This window comes from Pezoporus wallicus, unplaced genomic scaffold (genome assembly GCF_028554395.1).
Source record: "Pezoporus wallicus isolate ANWC-B61680 ecotype Strahan unplaced genomic scaffold, APGP_CSIRO_Pwel_v1 contig_6974, whole genome shotgun sequence".
NCBI lineage: Eukaryota > Metazoa > Chordata > Aves > Psittaciformes > Psittacidae > Pezoporus > Pezoporus wallicus.
In genome coordinates, this window is record NW_026636227.1 from 615,120 (window position 1) to 636,151 (window position 21,032).

Here is a 21,032-nt window from a genome sequence, read left to right on the forward strand (position 1 = left end):
GTTGTCACTGAGCAGACTATTAGGAAATACTTATTCATTGTTTCTCCTAGAGCAAGAACTAGGCACCGCAATGAAATTATCAGGTGGCTGGTTTCATTAACAGTATGTTTGTACACGTACACATACATATGTTTGTTCAAACAAACAATGTGTTTGTACACATGCCTAAGTATGTTGTAAAGATCATCATGCAGAACATTATAGATGCCAAGGGTCCGTAGCACAATTAGACAAATTCATGGAACAAACATCCACTCAAGTTTGATAGAAAAATGTCTTTTTTATTTACTTGCATTCTTTTTTAAGACCCTTAATTGCACAGGGGTGTAATTGTCCTAAAGTCTTTGTGCTGGAGTGACAGGAGATTCCACAAGGTGACTCAGATGTTGCATCTAGGTGGATGATTGAATTACCTTCAATTTGTATAAGTGAAGGGCACACATACAGTACAGTTGCCCTGGAGTGCATGATGCATTTTAGTTTTCTACCTCACAGTAACTTCCACTTCTCAACCACTACTAGACAGGGTTGTTTTCATTTTATTTTAAATTCCTACAGATTAATATCTTACACACTAAAGAAAATGTTTAAATCAGTGTGGTAGCTGCTGAATCAGTGTTTGCACTGCAGCTTCTCAGCAATTTTTATTACTCTTGCTTTTATATCCATTATTCTGAATGTCAGGGAGCTATTTTTAAGTACTAGCTTAGTTCAGTTTAATAAAAGATATAAAAATATCTGCACCAGAATACTTAAAATAATTCCTTATTAAGAACTTTGTTTCATAAAATCAAATGCACATGTAGCTAACTGCATGACTGCTCCACACAAGATACATTTTACAGGAGTAACATTTTACAGTCTATGCTAGAATAGTAATACAGAAAAAGACAGATGGGGGCCAGGATTATGAAAAATCACAGAAAGAGCACCATTAGAAAATTTAAATGTCTAGTAGAAAATTTGGGCACCTTTTCAATACTTTTTTAATATGAGCACTATTACTAAACTATTGCTTTATGAAAAACTTCCTTCCTTTTCAAAATCTGATCTTTGTTAGCAATAGAATAACCATAATAGTTAATTCTTAAATTTATTTGAACAAAATTTTCTGATGATTTTCTATGAAAGGAAATAAAACAGTTAACTTTCAAAAAGCTGAGGGCTCTAAAGCCCCAATCAGAAACAATGTTAAGGAACTAAATTGGTCATTATTGCCTCTATTGATTCATAATGGTACAAGACAACTTGTATGTTGTGAGATATGAAAAGCTCTATAAAGCTAGAAAATAAAGAAATTTTGATACTCCTTCCAGTAAGGCACACTTTCACCTTCCCATTCTGTAAACTAGGCAAACTTGGAATACTTTCATGAACTGTAAATTTAACTGTGAATAGGAAAGCATAAATTAGGACAATAGAACCTTAATCCAAATTACATTTCTAATAATTTCTGAAATAGAAATTTACAGGCATTAAAAACTGTCTACTTAAGGGTTTCACAAAAATCTTGGTGCTTTCAATTATGAAAGAGGTGGGGTTTGGATGGGGTCGGTTTGTGTTTTTGAGGGAGGGTTACAAATGTATTCTCCATTTTCTCTGAAAAAGTAATTGTTTTGTTTTTTAAAAGTAATGTTGTGGATAATTAAAAATGAAACTAAACCATCAGAAGAAAGTAATCAAATTTCCCAATATAAATGGACTATCTTGGGGGGAGAGAGGGGGAAACCCAAATGAGATGCTTACTCCCTTGTCTATCATTTAACAAAGTTGAAAAAACTAACACAAAAGCAAAAGACAGTAAAAAATATGTGACTGCTGTACAACACGTAAGATTTACTCTCTGAGAGAGTTCTGAGGGGTATTTTCAGAGTTAAATAGTTGCTATTAGGGTTATTCTGAACATTAGAAGGTAACTAATGCATTCTTGACAATCCCATTCAATTTGCCAAAAAATGCAATTCAATCTTTACCTCTGTGATCCTTGTAAAAAAGCAGACTATGTTCAGTACTAATAACACTGATGTTGAATAGCATCAAGACCAGGTCTCTATCATGAAGTATGGCAGTCAAGCCTGTGTTATATAGAAGTGTGAAAAAAAAAATAAATGACAGACACAGTTCACACAGCTCTTTGGCAGAAAACTCTGACATTCACATAGTTACATGAATATATATTTTATTTAGTTTATCTCATTTAGGGACACAGTGCAGAAAGGCTAGAAGGAGACCTCTTTGTGCCAGCATGTATTTCTCCAGCAGCTGGCTCTGGTGATGGAGTTAAAATGAGAGTGGCAGATATATCCCTGCAGATAAACCTCATCTTACCACTAATAATGGCACATACCACAGTGGGTCTGATACAACAGGATAGACTTGAAGTATCTTAAATAAATATTTACTTAGTTTAATAGATTGTTACTGTATGTTTATGAAATGCCAGTTGATTCTTCAATGTATTTGCCAGGGATTAACAGCTATTCCAGAATCCATTGCTATTTAATGAACATAGAAAAACTGTCTTAAATGTAATACAAAGTTAAGTTTAATAAGGTCATGAATTACTTCAGCTCACAAAAATGATAAAAAATTACTGAAGATTAATACTATGTGAGGTACAGATAACTTACATGGAGGTTAATCTTTGATATGTTTTTATTCATCCCTTGGTATTTCATTCACTTAAATTATAATAGTTCAAGTGGTCAGATAAATATATTAAATTATTTTTATTCTAAGTAGAAGACCATGTAATCTAAGACCATCCATTTTCTTTAGTCATTTCAGCAAAGCGTTTCAGCACGTAAGACTTCTTAGAAGCCAAAGAGGAGGTAGATCTCACATTCTAATTTTAAATCTCCAACACACTCTTCTTTATCGTGTCTGGCACCAGCAATCTGGCCATAAAATTCAAAAGAATAGCCAAATAGATGAATATTTAAGCAAGCATCTGAAACTATGAGCCTTTTACAGACGCCCACTTTTGTGAGGGAAGAAACAGCTCCCAAATGAAAATACATGGAAGAGGAAACAATAGTTGTGCAAACAGATATGATGTGTCTCTCGTGGAAGAGACAGTCACCACCTCCACATTATAACTGATGAGATGGGAAAGATTTGGTGAATAAATTAATGATAATGCCTCCAGAATAAACTCGGGCTTGAACCATTTGCACGTATAATATGAATAAGAAGCATGGAAGCCAAAAAGTTGGAATAAACAGTGGCCAGCATGCAAAATGCTAGTTCCTGCAAAACTGCTGAACTGCAATTTGTCTTTCATAGCTTTAGATATGTACAATTATTGAATGGCATATGAGTTAGTCATCTTTACTGACAGTAGAGAGGAATGAGTGTTTGAGGGCATGATTCATCTAAAACAGGTCAAATGAATCATGTTTCAGAAGTACCTACTGCTCTCCTCATTAATTCTAAAGTGCTTGTCAACTAAATAACTGTAAAGAATCAGAGTAACTAGCTCAGAGGTAGGTAAAATCGTAGGTGAAATGGCAGGGAAAAGATTCCTCAGAGCTTGTGTCTGTTTTTCAACAGGGTTGAAAATTTTGAAATTTGAGATGTTAAGCTTTCTTTTCCATTTCTTGAAGTTTAGGTCTTGGTTTTCCAGTTTCCTTGTGCTTACAAAGCTTTAGCTTTAATCTATTTTGAAAAGGTAAAATTCACTTTAAGATGCCATAAACTTGAATTTCCTGGATTTCATTAAGATTATGACAAATGTTTTTAGCTGTCTTGAACTTGTCAGTTATTTGGTTTTTTTTCTTTTTATTGTTTTTATTATATTTTGCAGAGTACTGTGTTCACATATCTTGCCAGTAAACTGAACAAAGGGCACTAAATCCTAAGTAAAAGTGTAATTATATTTTGAGGAAATATTCTAATTTTGTTTAGCTACAAAATCTTATGCAAAAGAATGATGTTACCTGACACGGGATTAAAAATGAAAATTTATGTTATGTTAATTAGTAACAATAAAAAAATATCATACAGTGTTGATTCAAACCAGGCAAAGTGGCACAACTCTGTTGACTCTGATGAACCTTCATTGGAAAACTGCAAGCACCTATCTGGCATGGAATGTATTCCATTTTAACATTATTTAATTGCAGCTAGTCTCCAGGGAAAATACAAATTTTCATCACTTTTGGGCAGTGAATTAAATTCAACAAAAGCATACTACCTGTAACAGAAGGGCAGTTTCTCCTTTTTTAAGAATTCTGAGTGTTTGATTACTTGCTTTTTATCTCCTCTACGTTACATGTTATCTTCCCACACCTTAAACTTCTAAGCTGTTTTTTTATATCTTTCTTCTTCCTGTAACTCTCTCTCTGTCTTTACATAATTCTGCATATCAGAAAAATAATCAAGTTTGCAACAAAGAAAGCAGCTGTATGGCATTTATCTTTCAAATGTGCTTGTAAAAAGTCTTCTTTTTAATAAACAATTAACCAGTTACCGTTGTCATATATACCTGTGATAAACTGCAGAATAGTAATAAATTTAGAATAATTTGTAATTCTACTGATATTTAAATCCACGTCTTTAAAGAATTTAAAGAAATCTGTAGGTTTTAAAAAACAAAGAAATTTTCAGGCTCTAAATAGCAGCTTATTTTGTCTTGTTTAAAGGGGTTGCACAACTCCTGATATCACAGAAAATAATAGTGAATTAGTGGTGGAGTAAGACTTTTTAAAAACAAGAGGAAGGTGGGCCTTAATTTTCATTGATTGTCTAACTGTTGAGACTCTTTTCTTGTGCCAAAATGCTAACAACCTAAATATTTCTGCTGTTCTCCGTATACTAAGAAAAAATGTGAATGTACACAAAATAAACCACCTAAAATAAAAAATAAAGGAATACAATCAAATCTTTATAATAAAGAATTCATAAATGGACTGAATGTAACAAAAAAAAAAACGGATGTTATCAATAATTGCATGTAAAGTAAAAGTATCCATAGGCAAAATTCACAAATTTTATAACTATATACCAATAATTAGACTTAAACAATAAATATCATGAAGCCAGGAGATTTGAGATAAGATTTTTTTTGGAAGTCCAAACTAGTTAAATTCTGTTCTGTTATCTTGAAATAACTATGCAATGATAACTAAAATAATTTTTAGTACATGCTTCAAAGTTTTTGATGCTTCTGTTCAAAATTGACATTTTTATTATTGTGGGTTTTACTGTTTGAAAGTTGTAATAAATGTTAAATGGAAGTGTCCTGAGTTAATTTAATAGTGTTTTCTTTAGGGACAGTTATAAGCTGTCATGCATTTTACCATGTGAAAATTTTACTATGTGTAATTCCAAACAAGTAAATCTTTTGAGAATGTCCTTTGTTTCTTATATGACTGAATACCAAAGAAAAGATATTTTATGCTATTACATGATATTTTCAGTGAATTAAGATTATACAGTAACAACTTTACATGATCTTTTTAAATTTTTATGGCCTAATTCAGTAGCTTGCTTTGCCTACTCAGTGGTACGCTTGAGAAGCAAAAAGCAGCCACTGCACGCTGGTTAAGTTACACTGGGTTTAAAGTTCTACTCATAGCAGTGGCTGTAGTGTTCAATGTAATTTTCTTCCTCCATCGCTCTCTTCTCCATTCACTTCCCCTCAAAAACACCTGCCTTTCCTATCCAGCCAAGTATCATTGGGTCATAAAGCTTTGAACTGAGAAAAGAGAGAAAACCACTTGACGTAACTCAGGTTCACATTCAATTTTCTGTGTTTTATAACATAAACACAAACCTTCTTATACTGTTTTAGTCAAACTCTTTAGCCAATCCTTTTAACCAAACTGTTTAATCTACCTTTTTTTTTAAATAGCCCATGGGCTTAGTCAATAAAAGAAACCAGAGTGAGAATTTGACAGAAATTAATTTCTTAGAATATCTTGCATTTTTTTCACAGTGAAAAATATTGGTCGTTTTCAGGACACATTGTCAGGGCCACATAATAGGATTTCCAAAATTAAATGTGCAATACTTCTACTGTAAGTAAAATATTCTCATAAGAGTGATGTGAAGTCGGTGCTTTCTGAAATTATTATAATGGTGCAGTATGAATTTTGTATGCTTAAAGAAAAAAAGAAAAAAGTTATTTCTTCTTTGAATTAAAATTTTGGCTCAATGTATAGACCTACAGCGACTTTATGTGAACTTTCCTTAAAACTGTGAAATACCATAGGCACAAGGGGCAGAATCCTTACTTGAAATCAAATTAGGAAAGTAGAAAAAAAATACTAAAAATAATCACATACTAAACACATACTAAACCTAATTGCACACATGAAGTGTAGGTCTGCATATTCAGCAGTGCTGAAAGATACGCATCCCTAGGCCATACAAATTACAGATGCATAGCAAAAGTCTGTTCACAGGGTCAGAACAGACACAACTCCACTACCGTGTTCTGGGTGTTCTTGGTCTGTATGTTTGCCTCAGAGCTTGGAAGGCATGTAACTGCCTAGAGATCTGGCTAATGTGCAACCTAAATTGCACTTTTTATATAGGAGCTGCATTCATCAGTTCAAGAAAAAATTGGGCCAGATATAGTAAAATATTGTATGAAGAATTTAACTCAAACTCTGAGAAAGACTTGATAGGCTACCCTCTAAAACTCCAAGGTGCACATCCCTGTAGTATTCAAGTAGACACTGCAATTATATTGTTATATATAAAATATTATAGATAAATATATATTATATGTACAGTACTATACATTATTAGCTATATGTTAAAATTTTAACCTTATATTAACTCTATATTTTTAAATACTGTTTTTCAACTGTTAACTATATTTCAGATTGACAGCTTTTGCCTCAGACTTAATATACTTCCCCAAACAAGGTTTATGGTGAAAATACAGTGCTTTATGTAAACAAATTTGTGAATTATTTTTACATTTTCAGTTTTAAAACAAGCATAAAATGTTTAAAAAATTTAATTTTTCAACACTATTAAGGTGCATATTTATGCAGATTATGAAATCAAATTATCAGGGACATAATTTAATGATATCTTATTTCTGCATTTATGTATATGCATGTATACATATATAAGCACACATACACTACACACACATATACGGTATAAATAATATTAAAGGAAATAATAAAAGATGAAGGATTTTTGATATTAGTCACAGGAACATCCCCACTGAATTTATATGGGACAGTGTATGTATAAAAAGCTGGAAGAATATGTCCCTAAATTTAGAAAATACATCTGGAATTTTTTTCTGTGTCACAGTATGACTTGGTTATACTGGACATATGCTCCTCTCCATTTTATGCTGCAGAGAGGAGCAGGTGGAATTAAATATAGCTTGGCACACAGCACAGGGGTAGCCATGGAGCAGTATTTTTCAGTGTCATGCAGGCGCTACAGGCTCCATATACATTAGAGATGTAACACAAAAAAGGGCATGTCACCTTCAGGAAAGCATAGTAGTCAGGGAACATCTGTTATACATGCAGTGTTCCCTGTAGAAAGAATTGAAACATGATGAAATATGCATCAAAAGTTCCCTATGCACTGAGGTACATTAAGTCCCTTTCAAACCATATGAAGCCCACTTGGGGAAGGGAGGTTATTTGAGTGCAGCAGCTGGAATAGGAGAAAGCAGCAGCAGGGAATGGAAAACAGCTGTTCTGACATTCTGGAAATCAGGATGGGCAGTAGATGCACAGAGGCTGGTACATGGCATGCATGTACAGAAACTAGACAAAGTACAAAGCAGTAATTAGTTAATCATGCTACCAGCAATGGCTGAGCAGAGTCCATGTTAAATGCTAAGTACTAGCATATTATTTCAGGGATTCTTGTTGTGAAGCACTGTACAATCCAAGTTAACTGCAATTCTCTAACATGATGAACTCTTCCTGCAGAAGATGTTCACAGAGAAAAGGCTGCAGAACAGGTCAATGCAAATGTTCCTTTCAGTATGGTTTACTCAGGACTGGACAGTATACTGCATCCTCACATTTAATGATGACATCATAAAAAGCAAGGCTGGAAAAGATCTTCTGGCCCTGGGTAGGTTAAAATAAATCTACATTATCAGTGAAAATATGTTTTTAACCTGTTTTAAAAAACTCTAGGCAAGGATATTCTTGAACTTACATGAGTAGTCTGGTTCCGTGCCTGGCTATATTTATAGCAAAGTTCTCCCTCATACGTAACTTAAATAGCTCTCTCAGAAATCAAACAAAACAAAAACCAACAACAACATATAGCAACTTGATATGTACAAAGATTTTTATTGTCTTTTTTCAGTCTGTTCATTTAAACAAACACAAATGCTAAACAAACACTTCTTTTAAACTTCACCTATAGGCCATGTTTCATAAACCTTTATTTTTTGCTGTTATTCTACCTCATTGTTGATTTTTAATTTGCCCAGATATTCCTTGAAAATATGCCTATATACTGAGTATGGTGGTTGTGTCTCTAATTAAAGTGTTCTGCAATCCTGGCCCGAATTAAATTATACCACTTTCCACCCTCTGGAAAACAAGGCATAGGAGAAAAGTAGTACGCACACAGAAGAGCCAGGAAAAGGACAGACTGGATTACTATATACAGAAATAACAAGTTACTCTTTGTTCCAGAAGAACAAAATCCTATTATTATTATTCGAACAGAAGAATTGCTGAATGGAATAATTAGCTCCTGTCTCTTATTTAAAACTTCTCTATTGTCTTTCCCAACTGGACATAAAACTATTTATAAATACAGTCCAAGTTCAGGTTTCCAACTACTACTTTACAGTAACTCCATCTACAGAATGTTCCTTCATTTTTGTAACAAGAATGTGACTGGAATATGCAATAAGATTGTTTTAAAACTTGACTACTGTCGCTGTTTATCATATCTCTATATTCCACTGACGCAGTAAGAGGAAACACAATCATACAAAGATGATTTAAAATAAGAAAGATGTATTTATTTTAATTGCCTCTTTTATATAATTGAATAAACATATACACTCGTATTTTTGGGGGGTTTAAACTATAATTCTGTGCAAGCATAATTGAAAGAAAACTGTAAGGGCACCATATAAGAATGTTTTCAGACTAAGAGGCAGGAATAGCCTCTCCACCCATTATGTTTCAATGATATTAAGTATTTACCCAATACATGAATATATGTCCAAAAATTTTCATTAACAATAGTAAGCACAGGCAGAGAACATACGTTTACTACCCAGGGAAATGCATAAAGCCTGAAAGAATGAAAACTATCTGGTTTATGATTTTCTTGTTTCAAAAGTTGATCTTTCTATGCTCCCACTTTTCTTTCAATTTGTAAAAAAGAATCTGAAAAGGAGAAATGTTAGCTGAAGATAATGATTTTGACATAGAAGGACCTCATCTTACTGAGAACTGCAAATGCTTCTTATGCTCTTCCAATGGGAATAAAGCAAAAAGATAACTTATGGATTCTAGGCCTTCCAGGAACAAAATGCAGTACAAATAACCATGCTGAGCCCCAGGAAAAGTGACGTCAAAACAGAGTACAGAAAGGAAGCAAAGAGATCAAAACTAGTGATGGGGGAGGGATATTCTGCTTTCTTGCCTTTCAAGCCAAGCACGAAGAAATGAGCACCCACAACTACAGTACCCAAATATTAGAATTTGCAGTCATATCTGAGATTATGTTAACAGACTTGTGATCTGGAAGTACATGTTATGCATTTACTTGAAAATAAGATCATCAAAGAAAACCCTTATGAAATTTATTAATACTTTTATTGGTACAGTCTCGGACTTTTAAGGTGTTAGTAATCATATATCTAGATTGATTTGATGGTGAGACTTCCAAAGAAAACAAAATACAGGGCAAAAATATATACAGTTTTCAACCACAGAATAGTTTACAATTAGAAAGTAAGTAGAAAAAGTGGGGGAAGAAATTAAATTACCTGAAAAATGTAGCATAACACACCAAATGCTGCATAGATGAAGCTCTGCTGAATGGATATAATCCCTTCTTTGTCTCACAGTGACATGTTTTGTGTGTATACAGATGCAGACAGTTCTTTATGCATGTTTTGAAAGTCAGTTATAGAAATTTCCGTTCTAATTTGTGGCTAAACATATTAATTAAATGTTGGATATGCTATTCACAAAACTTCACTGCTACCAGTTACATGATGATAATCATCTGCCAGATGCTGAAACATGCACCTGATTAAAAACCTGGTTTGGCAGAACTCGACTCCAGTTGAAAAGCAGGATAATAGGCAATAACAGGTGGCAATAATAGGCTAAGATACTCTGATGCAAAGTGTATTCACTGTCACTTCAGCTGCCAGAATGTTTGCACTGCTTTTCTATTTTATATCAATGAAGGCAGATGAGTAGACGAGGCATTAAGCTAATCTACCCTTTCTCTGTTAGGATTCCACTTCACTTCCTTTTCTGACTTCTTCTAAGACAAACACCTGCTTCCTTAACTTCTTTCTTCACCTGGATAGCCTTACTTGAAATCCAAAGCTGCTCAGATACATATAAGATCACACTACAAAGGGCAGCTATGCATGGGAACGCTCTCATCTCTAGTGAGGAAGCATCAAACTAACTGGACGCTGCTTCTAAATACACCTGATTATCATTCAACCTGAGGTCACACAGTGTCAATCACGAATCTAGACTCAGTATTTAAATAACTGAAATGTGAAAAGTGAACCTAAATTGCCTGGTAAACTAGTAGACAGTCTAAAAACTTAAAACCAGAAATAAATTCAACATAACTGCAACAGAGGGAAAAAAAAAAAAAAAACTTTAATACTCTGAGTACATAGAAATTGATAGATACAAGAGTTGTCTGAATTTTGTCATACTAAGAAAAGGAAGGAGAATCTAAATACAATTATGTTGCTCGTATAGCTTACCTGGATGAAATTTAGGTGAAAGTAAAGAATGGGTATTGAATGCATGTCCTGACATACAACAGAAAGTTAGCATCTTACCTGACCATGTTAAGGGTAAGCAAGTTGGAAGGGACGATATTGCTGGACATAAAGACTTTTAGGTGGTGTCAGAACAAGTCCTGCAGTCTGAAAGCTATTCACATTCTGACCACAGAAAGAATGTGATAGTAGTTGTTCTGTTCAGGGAAAAAAAAGAAAACCTACAGGAAGAAGCAGTGTTGAATGAAACATTTCATAGGTTGTGTCAGCTCTGGGGGGACTCCCAGCCTCTGTCAATTTCTCAGTGGAGGCTTTCACCAGCTTTGAGAACTTAAAAAATAAATATTTCTCCACAATTTTCTTTTTCCATTATCTCATTAAGCTGATGTACTCATAAAAGAACCCATCATTCCCAATGGCATGGAAAACACTGGGCATGATGCTGGACAGTAGAAATTTGTTTGATGAACTTTCTGCACTTATCGGTCTAGACTGCTTATCACTCAGTTAAACAGAACAGATTTTAATTACGCTACAGACTCAAAAAAGATTATGGCAAGAAAATCATTGCACGGGTCAGAAAAAGTCTTGATTGATAAAAACTCTGATAATTTTGCTCTGATGCAGATAGATAATGCAGGATACTCAATTTCAGGAATCATTCTTGATTAGAAATTGAGAATATAAATGTACAAGTTACCACAGACCCATTCTGTCATCGTGTTCAGTAGACAAACTCAAGGATTGACAATATCCATAAAGATTCTATAACACTGATACAGTTTTTATGCCTAAGACTGTTGCATACAGGACTGCATCACAACTAATGCAAATGTATTTTTGTTATGATGATAAAGAAATAAGTTATTTTTAAGTTATATTAAGTTATATTTTTATCTCTGGAGGAGTCTCTGACACCAGTGCTGAAAGCTTTCCTTTTACTCTTCCTCCAAGGAAGTGTCTCCAGTTTTCATTTATTCTTGGCATCTATGCTACCACTAACAAGGCAGCAGCACCTGTAGAAATCCCCCTTCTATGATACGCAGAGGTGAAGAGCAAGCAAATGTGTGAAGGAAAGATGTAATGCACAGTGATAAAGCTAAAACTCAACAATAAAGCTACTGAATTTGAAGATGCTTAATCCCTTAGGTATTTTTGCAATGACATGAAAAGGAAAAAGTCCTGGGAAAATCTAACAAAGACCATGATTTCTGAGTAACTACAAAAAAAAAAAAAAATCCATAACTTTATATTGTTTTACTGATTATAAGGTAAACGTATCTAGGATTCACTAAGAAAAGTATAAAATGTACATATTGCTTTTGTACTCCTTCCTTGTAGATATCATTTATGATATCATTTTCAGCTTTAGACAACTTTTAAAGAAATGCAGATTATTATGTTTAAACTGTAACAAAATTATTATTTTGTTATTTAAATATAAAATATGAAAAATACATGACACTTCAGGTGAAACAAATGGGTAACTTGACAGATGTATTCAAACTATTAATTCTTGTAAGATGTCTAAGTAGGGTGATTTCAAACTGTCCTAAGTAGTGATAGGGTGTAAGGTCTCAGCAACAGAAATGAAAAAAGAAAGGTAAACAGAATAAAGTATCTAAAACCATTCTGCTGAAAGAGTAGTAGGCATATGGAACAAGCTGCTTAGTAAGACAGCTGATTCAGATAGCATAAGTAAGCTTAAGAGACAGCTAGATGTTTTTATGAAGCAAGTGGCTGGGAATTGACACCAAGAGGATATATGGTTGAGATAACTAAAATGGAACATATTTATTTTAACTCAAAAATTACTATCCTGATCAATATTATAAGACTGGGGGTTTTCCCCCTTTCTGTCCATTAAGGTCAAGTGATGAGCTTTCTGAAGCATTTCATAAGATGTAATTTGCATTTTCTTTCCCTTTTGTGTAAATGTTTACAATCACTACTTGACAGAACTTGTTACCTGGAGATATTTTCCTTGAAATGAAATGTTTAAATAGTGAAATTAGTGAGGTTTTATCATATCCTGTTTTCACTAGTTTAATGCAAATTGGATCCATAACAACAGTGTTTGGAATTACACAAAGAGGATGTCAAACTCAAACTTAACTAATTTTTAAATTTGGAATCTCAAGATCCTGAATTCACAGTTCATTTACCAAAAACTGTCAGAAGATTTAATAATTAACACTGTTCTAATAGCAGAAGTTAAACTATTTTAAATATCTTTAAACAGCAATAATCAAGACTGAAACTTTGCCACAAAATAGTGAATTCCCATTTCTGTGTACAACCCAGAATGATAACACAACCCCAACTTCTGATACTGCTTCAGGCACTGCCAGAGACAACTGTTTCTAGCAAGCTGTCCACCTCCTTTTCGTGGAAAACACTTCTTCTCTGCAGAAAATGCAATTCCTTTTTTTAATCCTAATCACATATACTGTATTTCTCAGCCACCTTCAACTTGGCTTATGAGTAGAGAAAGCAGGGGTTTTCATAATCTTTCAAAAGAGAAAAGTTACTTTGGGCTAAGAACCCTAATCACACCAAGCTCAATGACAGCTGATCATTGATTTCATTGGGAGCACCACATTGCACTACATTTGTTACTGCAATGTTCTGTAACCCCATAAGGTGTTCACTGCAGGTTCAGTTTTCTTAATAGCAATGATTTCATTACAGCACACTTGAGATGGAAGACTTCATACAAGTAAACAAATGGATGTCATTACCATTTGTAATTAGATTTTGGAAATTTTATTTTTTTTTTTAAAGTTTACCTCTCAAGCCTCATTCTCTCTCTCTCTTTTTTTTTTTTTCTCATCAGGGAAATTCACATAAACACCTGCTACAGCAGTTCAGTGGCTGATGAAACTTAACATTCACAGTTCAAGATATGTTTAATAAGAATATGAGTAATTCATATTAACCAGTGGAGTAAGTTGTTTTGTGATGAGTAAGGCCTGTCATCTAGATACAGATAAGTGCAAACCTCCATATAACTCTTTGCATTATAATGAAAATAGCAACATGATTGGCTGAATCTGCTTACTAGATTTTTTATATTTTTGACAAGAACTGGACTTGATGATGTTGGACAAAGTGCAATATTATGAACTCAGCCACACAGTCCTCTTTTTTTTTTAAAAAAAACAAAACAAAAAACAAATAAATAGAAAATTCAGAGACTTTGTCTTTTTCTTACACAAAACTGAAAAACAAATAGACTGACACTCAAACAGCTTCTTAAAAAAAAAAAAAAAAGAAGTCTAGTATTGCATCTTTTGCATCTTTACACAGATCAATGTCCAATTATAAGCACGGAGTTTCTGTGGCAAAAAGGTCACTGAAAAAATAATCTTTCTGGCATTTATTACTTGGAAAATAAGGTCATATATGAGGTCAACCTTCAAAAGCATACACAATAAATTATACTGCAGCATTCTAAATATTCTACATAGCAAAAATTACATTGTAATCTCAACATGATCAGAAAAATTAAACATATATTTATACCATGACTGTACTACAGATCAGACTAGCTAAGAGGCAAAAAAAAACCTATGTCCAATTAACAATTCATAAAAATCCTATATTTCTGCTAAATTATAAATATAACTTCTTATTAATTTAATATTAATTAAATTATTAATCTATGCTTACAGCATAGAAGCAAAAAAGACAAACACAGAGCTGGAGTACTCGGTCTGGTGCTTTTAGAAAAAGAAGTGTCTCTTTTGAAATAAAAGACCTCATAATTAGGTAAAAAATATCTGGGAAAAAAAATTACTTGGACACAGAGTTTGAGGAAATAAGCATGCTTGTTTGTCAGAATAATGATTTCAGAGAGTGCTGTCATTATCCTGATACAAGTCATCTGAAATGTTTCACAGAGACTCATCTTTGTTACTTTCACAGGATGCAAATGAAATTGTACAGAAAATCAGACTATATTATTTGACACTTGTCATGCTACTATTAATTGTGAAATCAACATTGCAAATAGTAAAATATATCCATGAAATAAAAACAATTTCTGAACCATTTTCCTCATCTGATATCCCTAGCCTCTTTTCCTCTTCTCCAAACTATGTGAGGAATGTAAGTGACTGGTGTCTTTTTATCTGCTGCAGTCACATCTAGTTTGAATTTCCAAAGCACACTTTAGCATAAGGACTGTGTATAATATATCACAGGCAATGCCAGTAGAGATAAAGTATATTCTAATAATTTTAGAAAAGTACTATTTTGTTTTTACTCTTTTCTTTTTTTTTTTTTCTAATGTGCTTTGGATACTTGCAGTTTCATGTTCATTCTGAAAGCTACTGAGCTTTCTTTGCTCTTGGCTACCTACAAGATTTACTTTTTTTTTCTGATAATATTATCATTGGGCTATTGCTTGATAAATTACGACTGCAGTACTAATAGGTTTATAATGACAGCTTAAACTTTACGCTTTTGTAAGCATTGGAGGCTTCACTCACCTTGTTCAAGTGGCTGGCTTTTAGTTGAAGTAGTTTTCATCTTGAGTGCCTCCCTAACAGACATGTCACAGCAGGAGCCTTTGTTAGTGTCTTGGTCACTGTCAGCCTGATCACTGTCCCCATGCCCGCTGTCCCTCAAGCTGGCTCTTTCTGGATCCTTGAACGTGGAGCTACTGAAATATACATTAAAAAAAAAAAAAAAAGAAGAAAATAAAAAAAGAAAAAGAGAGAGAGATATAGTTGTATTTACTTGTTCTGAGTTGAATTGTACTCTCTGGCAAAGCAATTTTGACAAGAATGCAAATGGGGAAGCCGAAAAAGTTATTTAATAGGCCTTACCTTTGAACAAACTGCTGCCTGCTGCCCATGTAATTGGGCTCTGCGGGAAAATTGTCTGTCTGTGAAAGAGAAGGAAAAAAATACGTATAGTTGTACACTGGACAAATCTCCTGCAGAGCAACAAGATTTCCTAGAGGAGAAATGATTAATAATTCAAAAATTCCCTTAATCTTCAGATTTGTACATTTTAATTAGATTGGAAAAGGCTGGCATGTAATTATGTGCTCAGAACAATTAAATGATTCCGGTCCACAAATTACCTGCTAAAGTAAACAATGAGGCTCCAACAAGTGGCATTCTCTGTTAGCAACTTGACAGATGACACTGTTTATGTTTTTTCATTAGTTAGATATTAAGACTGATGGTTATTGAAAATGAGAGAAAAAAATACTTTTGCATATTACAAAAGTGAATTATTCAATAATTCTAATTTTTAATTATAATTACATCATCTAATGGGATTCTGAAGCCCTTACTGCTGTGATAAATTTTCATGTATTGCTATATTACTCTTGAATTAATAAAACAAAGCAAAAAAAAAAAGAAAACCAAGAAAATTTACAGCTGCTTAGCTGTGGGTTTTCTTAAATGCTACTTGAAAAGTGCATGTATGAAAATATTTGGATTTTCTCTCTTTAATTTTCATCAGTATTAATAGCTTTAGCAGAATAATGAGAACCACACATGCAGACAAAAATATTAAATGATAGCTGTAGATAAGTAGTTTTTAAAAGAAGATACTTTAATTAAGTCTGTCATGAGTATATTTTTAGCAACATGAGCTAAGTAGCTGTAGAAGCAGAAGTATTTGCAGCATCCAGATCAACATGGAGCCCTGCCAAAGGGATCTGAATTCCCCTTGTATCATCAGCTGAAGTTCTTTGGGAGGAAGAGAGACTGCATCTTTCACAAAACTCCACATACTGTACATTCACACACGTCACTTCTTGCAGCTGACTAGTGACAGAGCTTCTACTGTTTTCTGCATCACTTCATGTCACACCACCCTTCTTTGCACCAGCTATGTGTTTTGCAACAGCATCTAGCGTATCAGTATCGGTAACACAAGCAGTTAATGAAGCAAAAGGCCCAAGGTAAGGTTTAATGTTACACAAGTGTTTCCACTGGTCTCTCAGATATTTGGTTTTCTGTGCCAGTCTCCACTCCCTTTTTTTTTAGCTTTGTTTTTGTTTTATAGGTTAGGTGGCTATCAGAAATATTTGCTATTTCTTGTATGGTTGTATTCTTGGATCTTGGGAAAGAAACATGAAGTTTCATCTGGAATTTAACAGTCGTTGTTTGCAACAAAAAATACATAGCCACTTGCCAGTCTCAATGTACATGTGAAACAAATGTTCTCATATGCATGAATATCTTGCTTGATTTAAGAAAGGGACAGAAGATAAATAATTATCTTCTCTTCAGCATGTATGAAGTCAATTAATAGTGTACTTTCTTGTTCCTAATTAAACTTTTTGGTTCAATAATTAGGATTGTAACGCACTGTGGTCATATTTTAAAGTTGTTTCTAATTTAAAATATGGAATGCATACATTTTTGTAATGATATAGTATATGTGATTACAAAAAATAATCTGATGCTTTATCATTGAATTACCTTTTATGATAAACAGTACACCAAAATCAGGTTTTGCTCATCTGTTTACAATATAGAGCATAAAGCACCTATACCTATAATTCTAAATTATTTTTTATTATATCAAAATTGCACATAACTTGGAAATCCTAATTTGGGTGTCTGAATTCAACTAGAGACTTGTTCTTTAGCAGCATTATTGAAAGATGGGCATATGAAAGTTCTTAAATACTGCCTAAGGAATCAAACAATATGCCATATTACAGAAAGAGAATTCTGAAGATCTGGGATACCAAACTCAGTGTTGTGTCACTGCTTTTCCAAGACAGTGTTTCAGAAGCTGATGATTTCAGCTAGAGGTATCAGTTTTTTTTAAAATCTGGCCACTTCAGTTAACAGTGCAGTTCAGTGCTTTGGGCTCAAGACCAGACAAGATCCTGGTCTTAGTGTAGGCAATTAGAATAAAAGCTTGTTTTAACTTTTAATATATGTTTCAAGTTATAAATACAAGCATTTAAAACAACAACAACAACCCAACTCAAAACAACAGGAAAAAAAGAGGGAATGAAGGCATAAAAATATTTCAGCATTCTTAGATGTAATCTTTTAAATGTAGCACATGAGATTTCAGAAGCAGCCTGAATTATTCTGTTTATTCTTTCCTTGTGGCAAAATGTAATAAGATAACATCTCTCTTGTGTGCAGCAAATCTACCTCATGTATATACACATATAATCATCATGACACTCACAGAGCCCAGTACTTCTCAACCCAAATAAACCTTTATAATTGCAGAATTTACATCTGTTTTCTAGGTCTAATATCTCAAATAGATACCCAGGAAAACTGACCTTCTGCTTTTACTTACGTTAGACATCTGCCTTCTCCTAAACACAGCTGCTACTAGAATCAAAATTTCCATTTTTCATGTAATTGTAAGGCAAAACACCTGCTATAAATTTCCTTTTCATAAATTCTTCTCTATTGGAAAAGTCAGACTTTTGCCCTGGAAATTAAATTATATTAATTAAATAGCACCTCCTTAAAGATGGTGCTAAGAACTTATCTAAAAGCTGTACCACAGTAAGAACTGGTCATACTTTTTGTTTCTGTATTTTCATAGTAAAAAAAAAAAAAAAAAACAACAGAGAAAACAAGCAAATAAACAAATAAAAAACAGCATTTTGCACACCTTGGACTAGCCAAGTCATAAATTTTAAAATATAAATTATGACCCCATCTTATCTGCCATCCTATAAATGGGAGCTGCTTCTGAGAAATTCAGTATTTATGGTAATCATTAATGACCTTTAACTTAATAATTTGACTAATTTCCTTCATAATGTATTTTGCAACAATACAAAAAGTTGGGCTCCATGTTACAGTGGGTTCACTACTGCAAAAGAACAAATGTAAATACTTGATAACTATCTACAGGAACTATCTACAACCACAGAGCTCAACTGAATGATTTTCCTTTTGCTCTCAAAGTATTAGACCTTCTCCTAGGAGCTATGGAAGTATAATGTTGTAACAGTATATTTCAAAATACAGGCAGCATGTTATTATCCATACAAAAACTGGGATAATAAGAAACATTTAATTTCAAGGCTAGGCAGTATAGAAGAATCTTAGAAGGGCAAGCCTCACAATGGCTTACAGGGGGATGAATGTCTAACTCCCTTAAACACTTTTTTTTTAAATCCCAGTTGAAGTAAGAGGTCATATACTTAAAATTTTTACACCTTAACATCTATGGAAGTGACATTACATGTTCCAGTTCATGCATTAATCATACCTCTTTACACTGCATAGCTGTAACTCTAAGAAATGAGTGCTACTTTAAGAATCTATCAACAGTAAATAAACTCTCCTTCTCTGGGTATACAGCCCCTTCTAGGAAATCAAAACCACTGTGCTCTCTGAAGTTTTAGGAACACTGCCATTACTGTGATGTTGCAGAAAAAATCCTGAGGAATTCTGTATATACTTTTAGTACAGCTTTCTCAGAAAGTTGAATCTCCTAAAAAATGTCATTTTGAAAGAGATCAGAAAGCATATGTACCTTTTAAAAGCTGCCAAAATTTAAAAAAGAAAGTACCTTACAGTTTGATCATGTTACCTTTTTCATCAGGAAGTTGAACAGAAAAAATGTTAAAGGACAGGCAAATTAAATCTGTGCAAATTGTACTTTTACTGATACAGAGTTTCAGATGTGACAATATGATTGATTTAGTCCAATAATGTAACTTGAAAAATTATTTACTGCCTAGTGTTTGCGTAAGCAACATGTAGAACACCCTTCAAGTGCTATCGTCAACTGTCTATAAAACCATTCATTCTATTACATGTGTTACAGCTTGCACAGGGGCCTAGATAATCTACAATTTTTTGCTAAGTATTCGCCTTACATTATGAATTTGAAATACTGAATTTTATAAATTCAAAATAAAGCCATTCAGAAGTTTGAAAGTCAACTATTAAGGTTCTACTAATTAATTCTAGAATGGATATGATTTCCAAAAGTTTTATTTAGAAAAAAGGAAAATGAAAAACTAAGGCAAAAAAACAGAGTATCGGAAACAAATTCCTCACAGGATCTATTAACCTTAAATATTCTCTTAAGAGGAAAAAAAAAAATAAAGAATGTGAAAACAACAGTTTGAACCAGCCTCAGAAAAACATTATGCGATGAATTATGGGAAGTATTTTTAGCAGTGGGATCTCTTTTCCTTTTTCTTTTTTCATAAATTCGTGTTCACAAGGTGTTTGTGTTTACTTCTGCTGAAATTTTTTTTTATTTTTATAAATGAAAATGAATTACACTGTGTATTTGCACACATACATTTAAAAAAAAAAAGAAAAAATATCAGAATTAAAATTGCAACCCCATATTAATCAGATTTCAGGCATTCTACTACTGCTCAGTAAGACAACGATAGAGGACCTGACAAGGTTTCTGCTTTGGAGTATTCATATAAAAAGCAGACTGGTTATTAAAACGTAAGAGTTTTTTAACTACTTCCTTTTTTCTTTTTTTAATCAAAAATTTTGTTACACCACGATTCTGGAGATTTCTGCTACTCTTTGGTGTGTTTTATACTGTTTTAATAAAATGAAAGAAAATAGCAAAAGTTTTCAATTTGACATGTCAGTCTCCTAAAAAAAAAAAAAATTAAAAAATCTTAAAATCAACATGACTGAAAAGATGGAAAAAGTAAGATAGAATAAGATGGGGAGCCAGAGAGAGAAATGCAATACTTAAGCGTTCTTGACAAATTGCGCCCAGAAATAATTGTCATATTAGAGAAAGATGTATTTTAAATTATAAAAAAGTCAGACATTAATCAGATTTATGAGTACTAGATTACTAGAATACTCATATTTTTTTTCTCAGAATTGCAAGAACAAGTATCACATTTTGAGAAATGATTCAATGCAACTCCATTTTAGGAGGTATTGATACGTGGAACTATAATAAAGCAAAATGTCTCAGCTGACTTTAATTCTTTTTAATTAAAAATTAAACACAAAAATCAAATGAAACATCTCTCCCCTTTATCAGACTGCCGTTTACTTTCTAACTCAAGTATCTTCTGTGTCTTTTCTTGAAAACCTTTATTCCAAGTAGTCTGCCTTCCCCCATGAAATAAAGATCTTAT

General features: G+C 33.2%; 1 protein-coding gene across 5 annotated transcripts in view; it reads right to left on the bottom strand.

The window, feature by feature from the left end:
• PCDH17 (protocadherin 17) overlaps positions 1-21,032 on the bottom strand; it is an 86,767-nt gene that overhangs the window by 42,640 nt on the left and 23,095 nt on the right. For 3 of the 5 annotated variants that reach the window (XM_057399155.1, XM_057399153.1, XM_057399156.1), the window contains exons 3-4: positions 15,775-15,833; positions 15,436-15,608 (exon numbers count right to left, since the gene is read on the bottom strand). In XM_057399155.1, coding sequence (XP_057255138.1) covers positions 15,436-15,608; positions 15,775-15,833 — 232 coding nt within the window. Of the gene's footprint in view, positions 1-5,039; positions 5,692-15,435; positions 15,609-15,774; positions 15,834-21,032 lie in introns of those variants that run through there. The other 2 variants (XM_057399157.1, XM_057399154.1) reach the window with 2 other exon arrangements.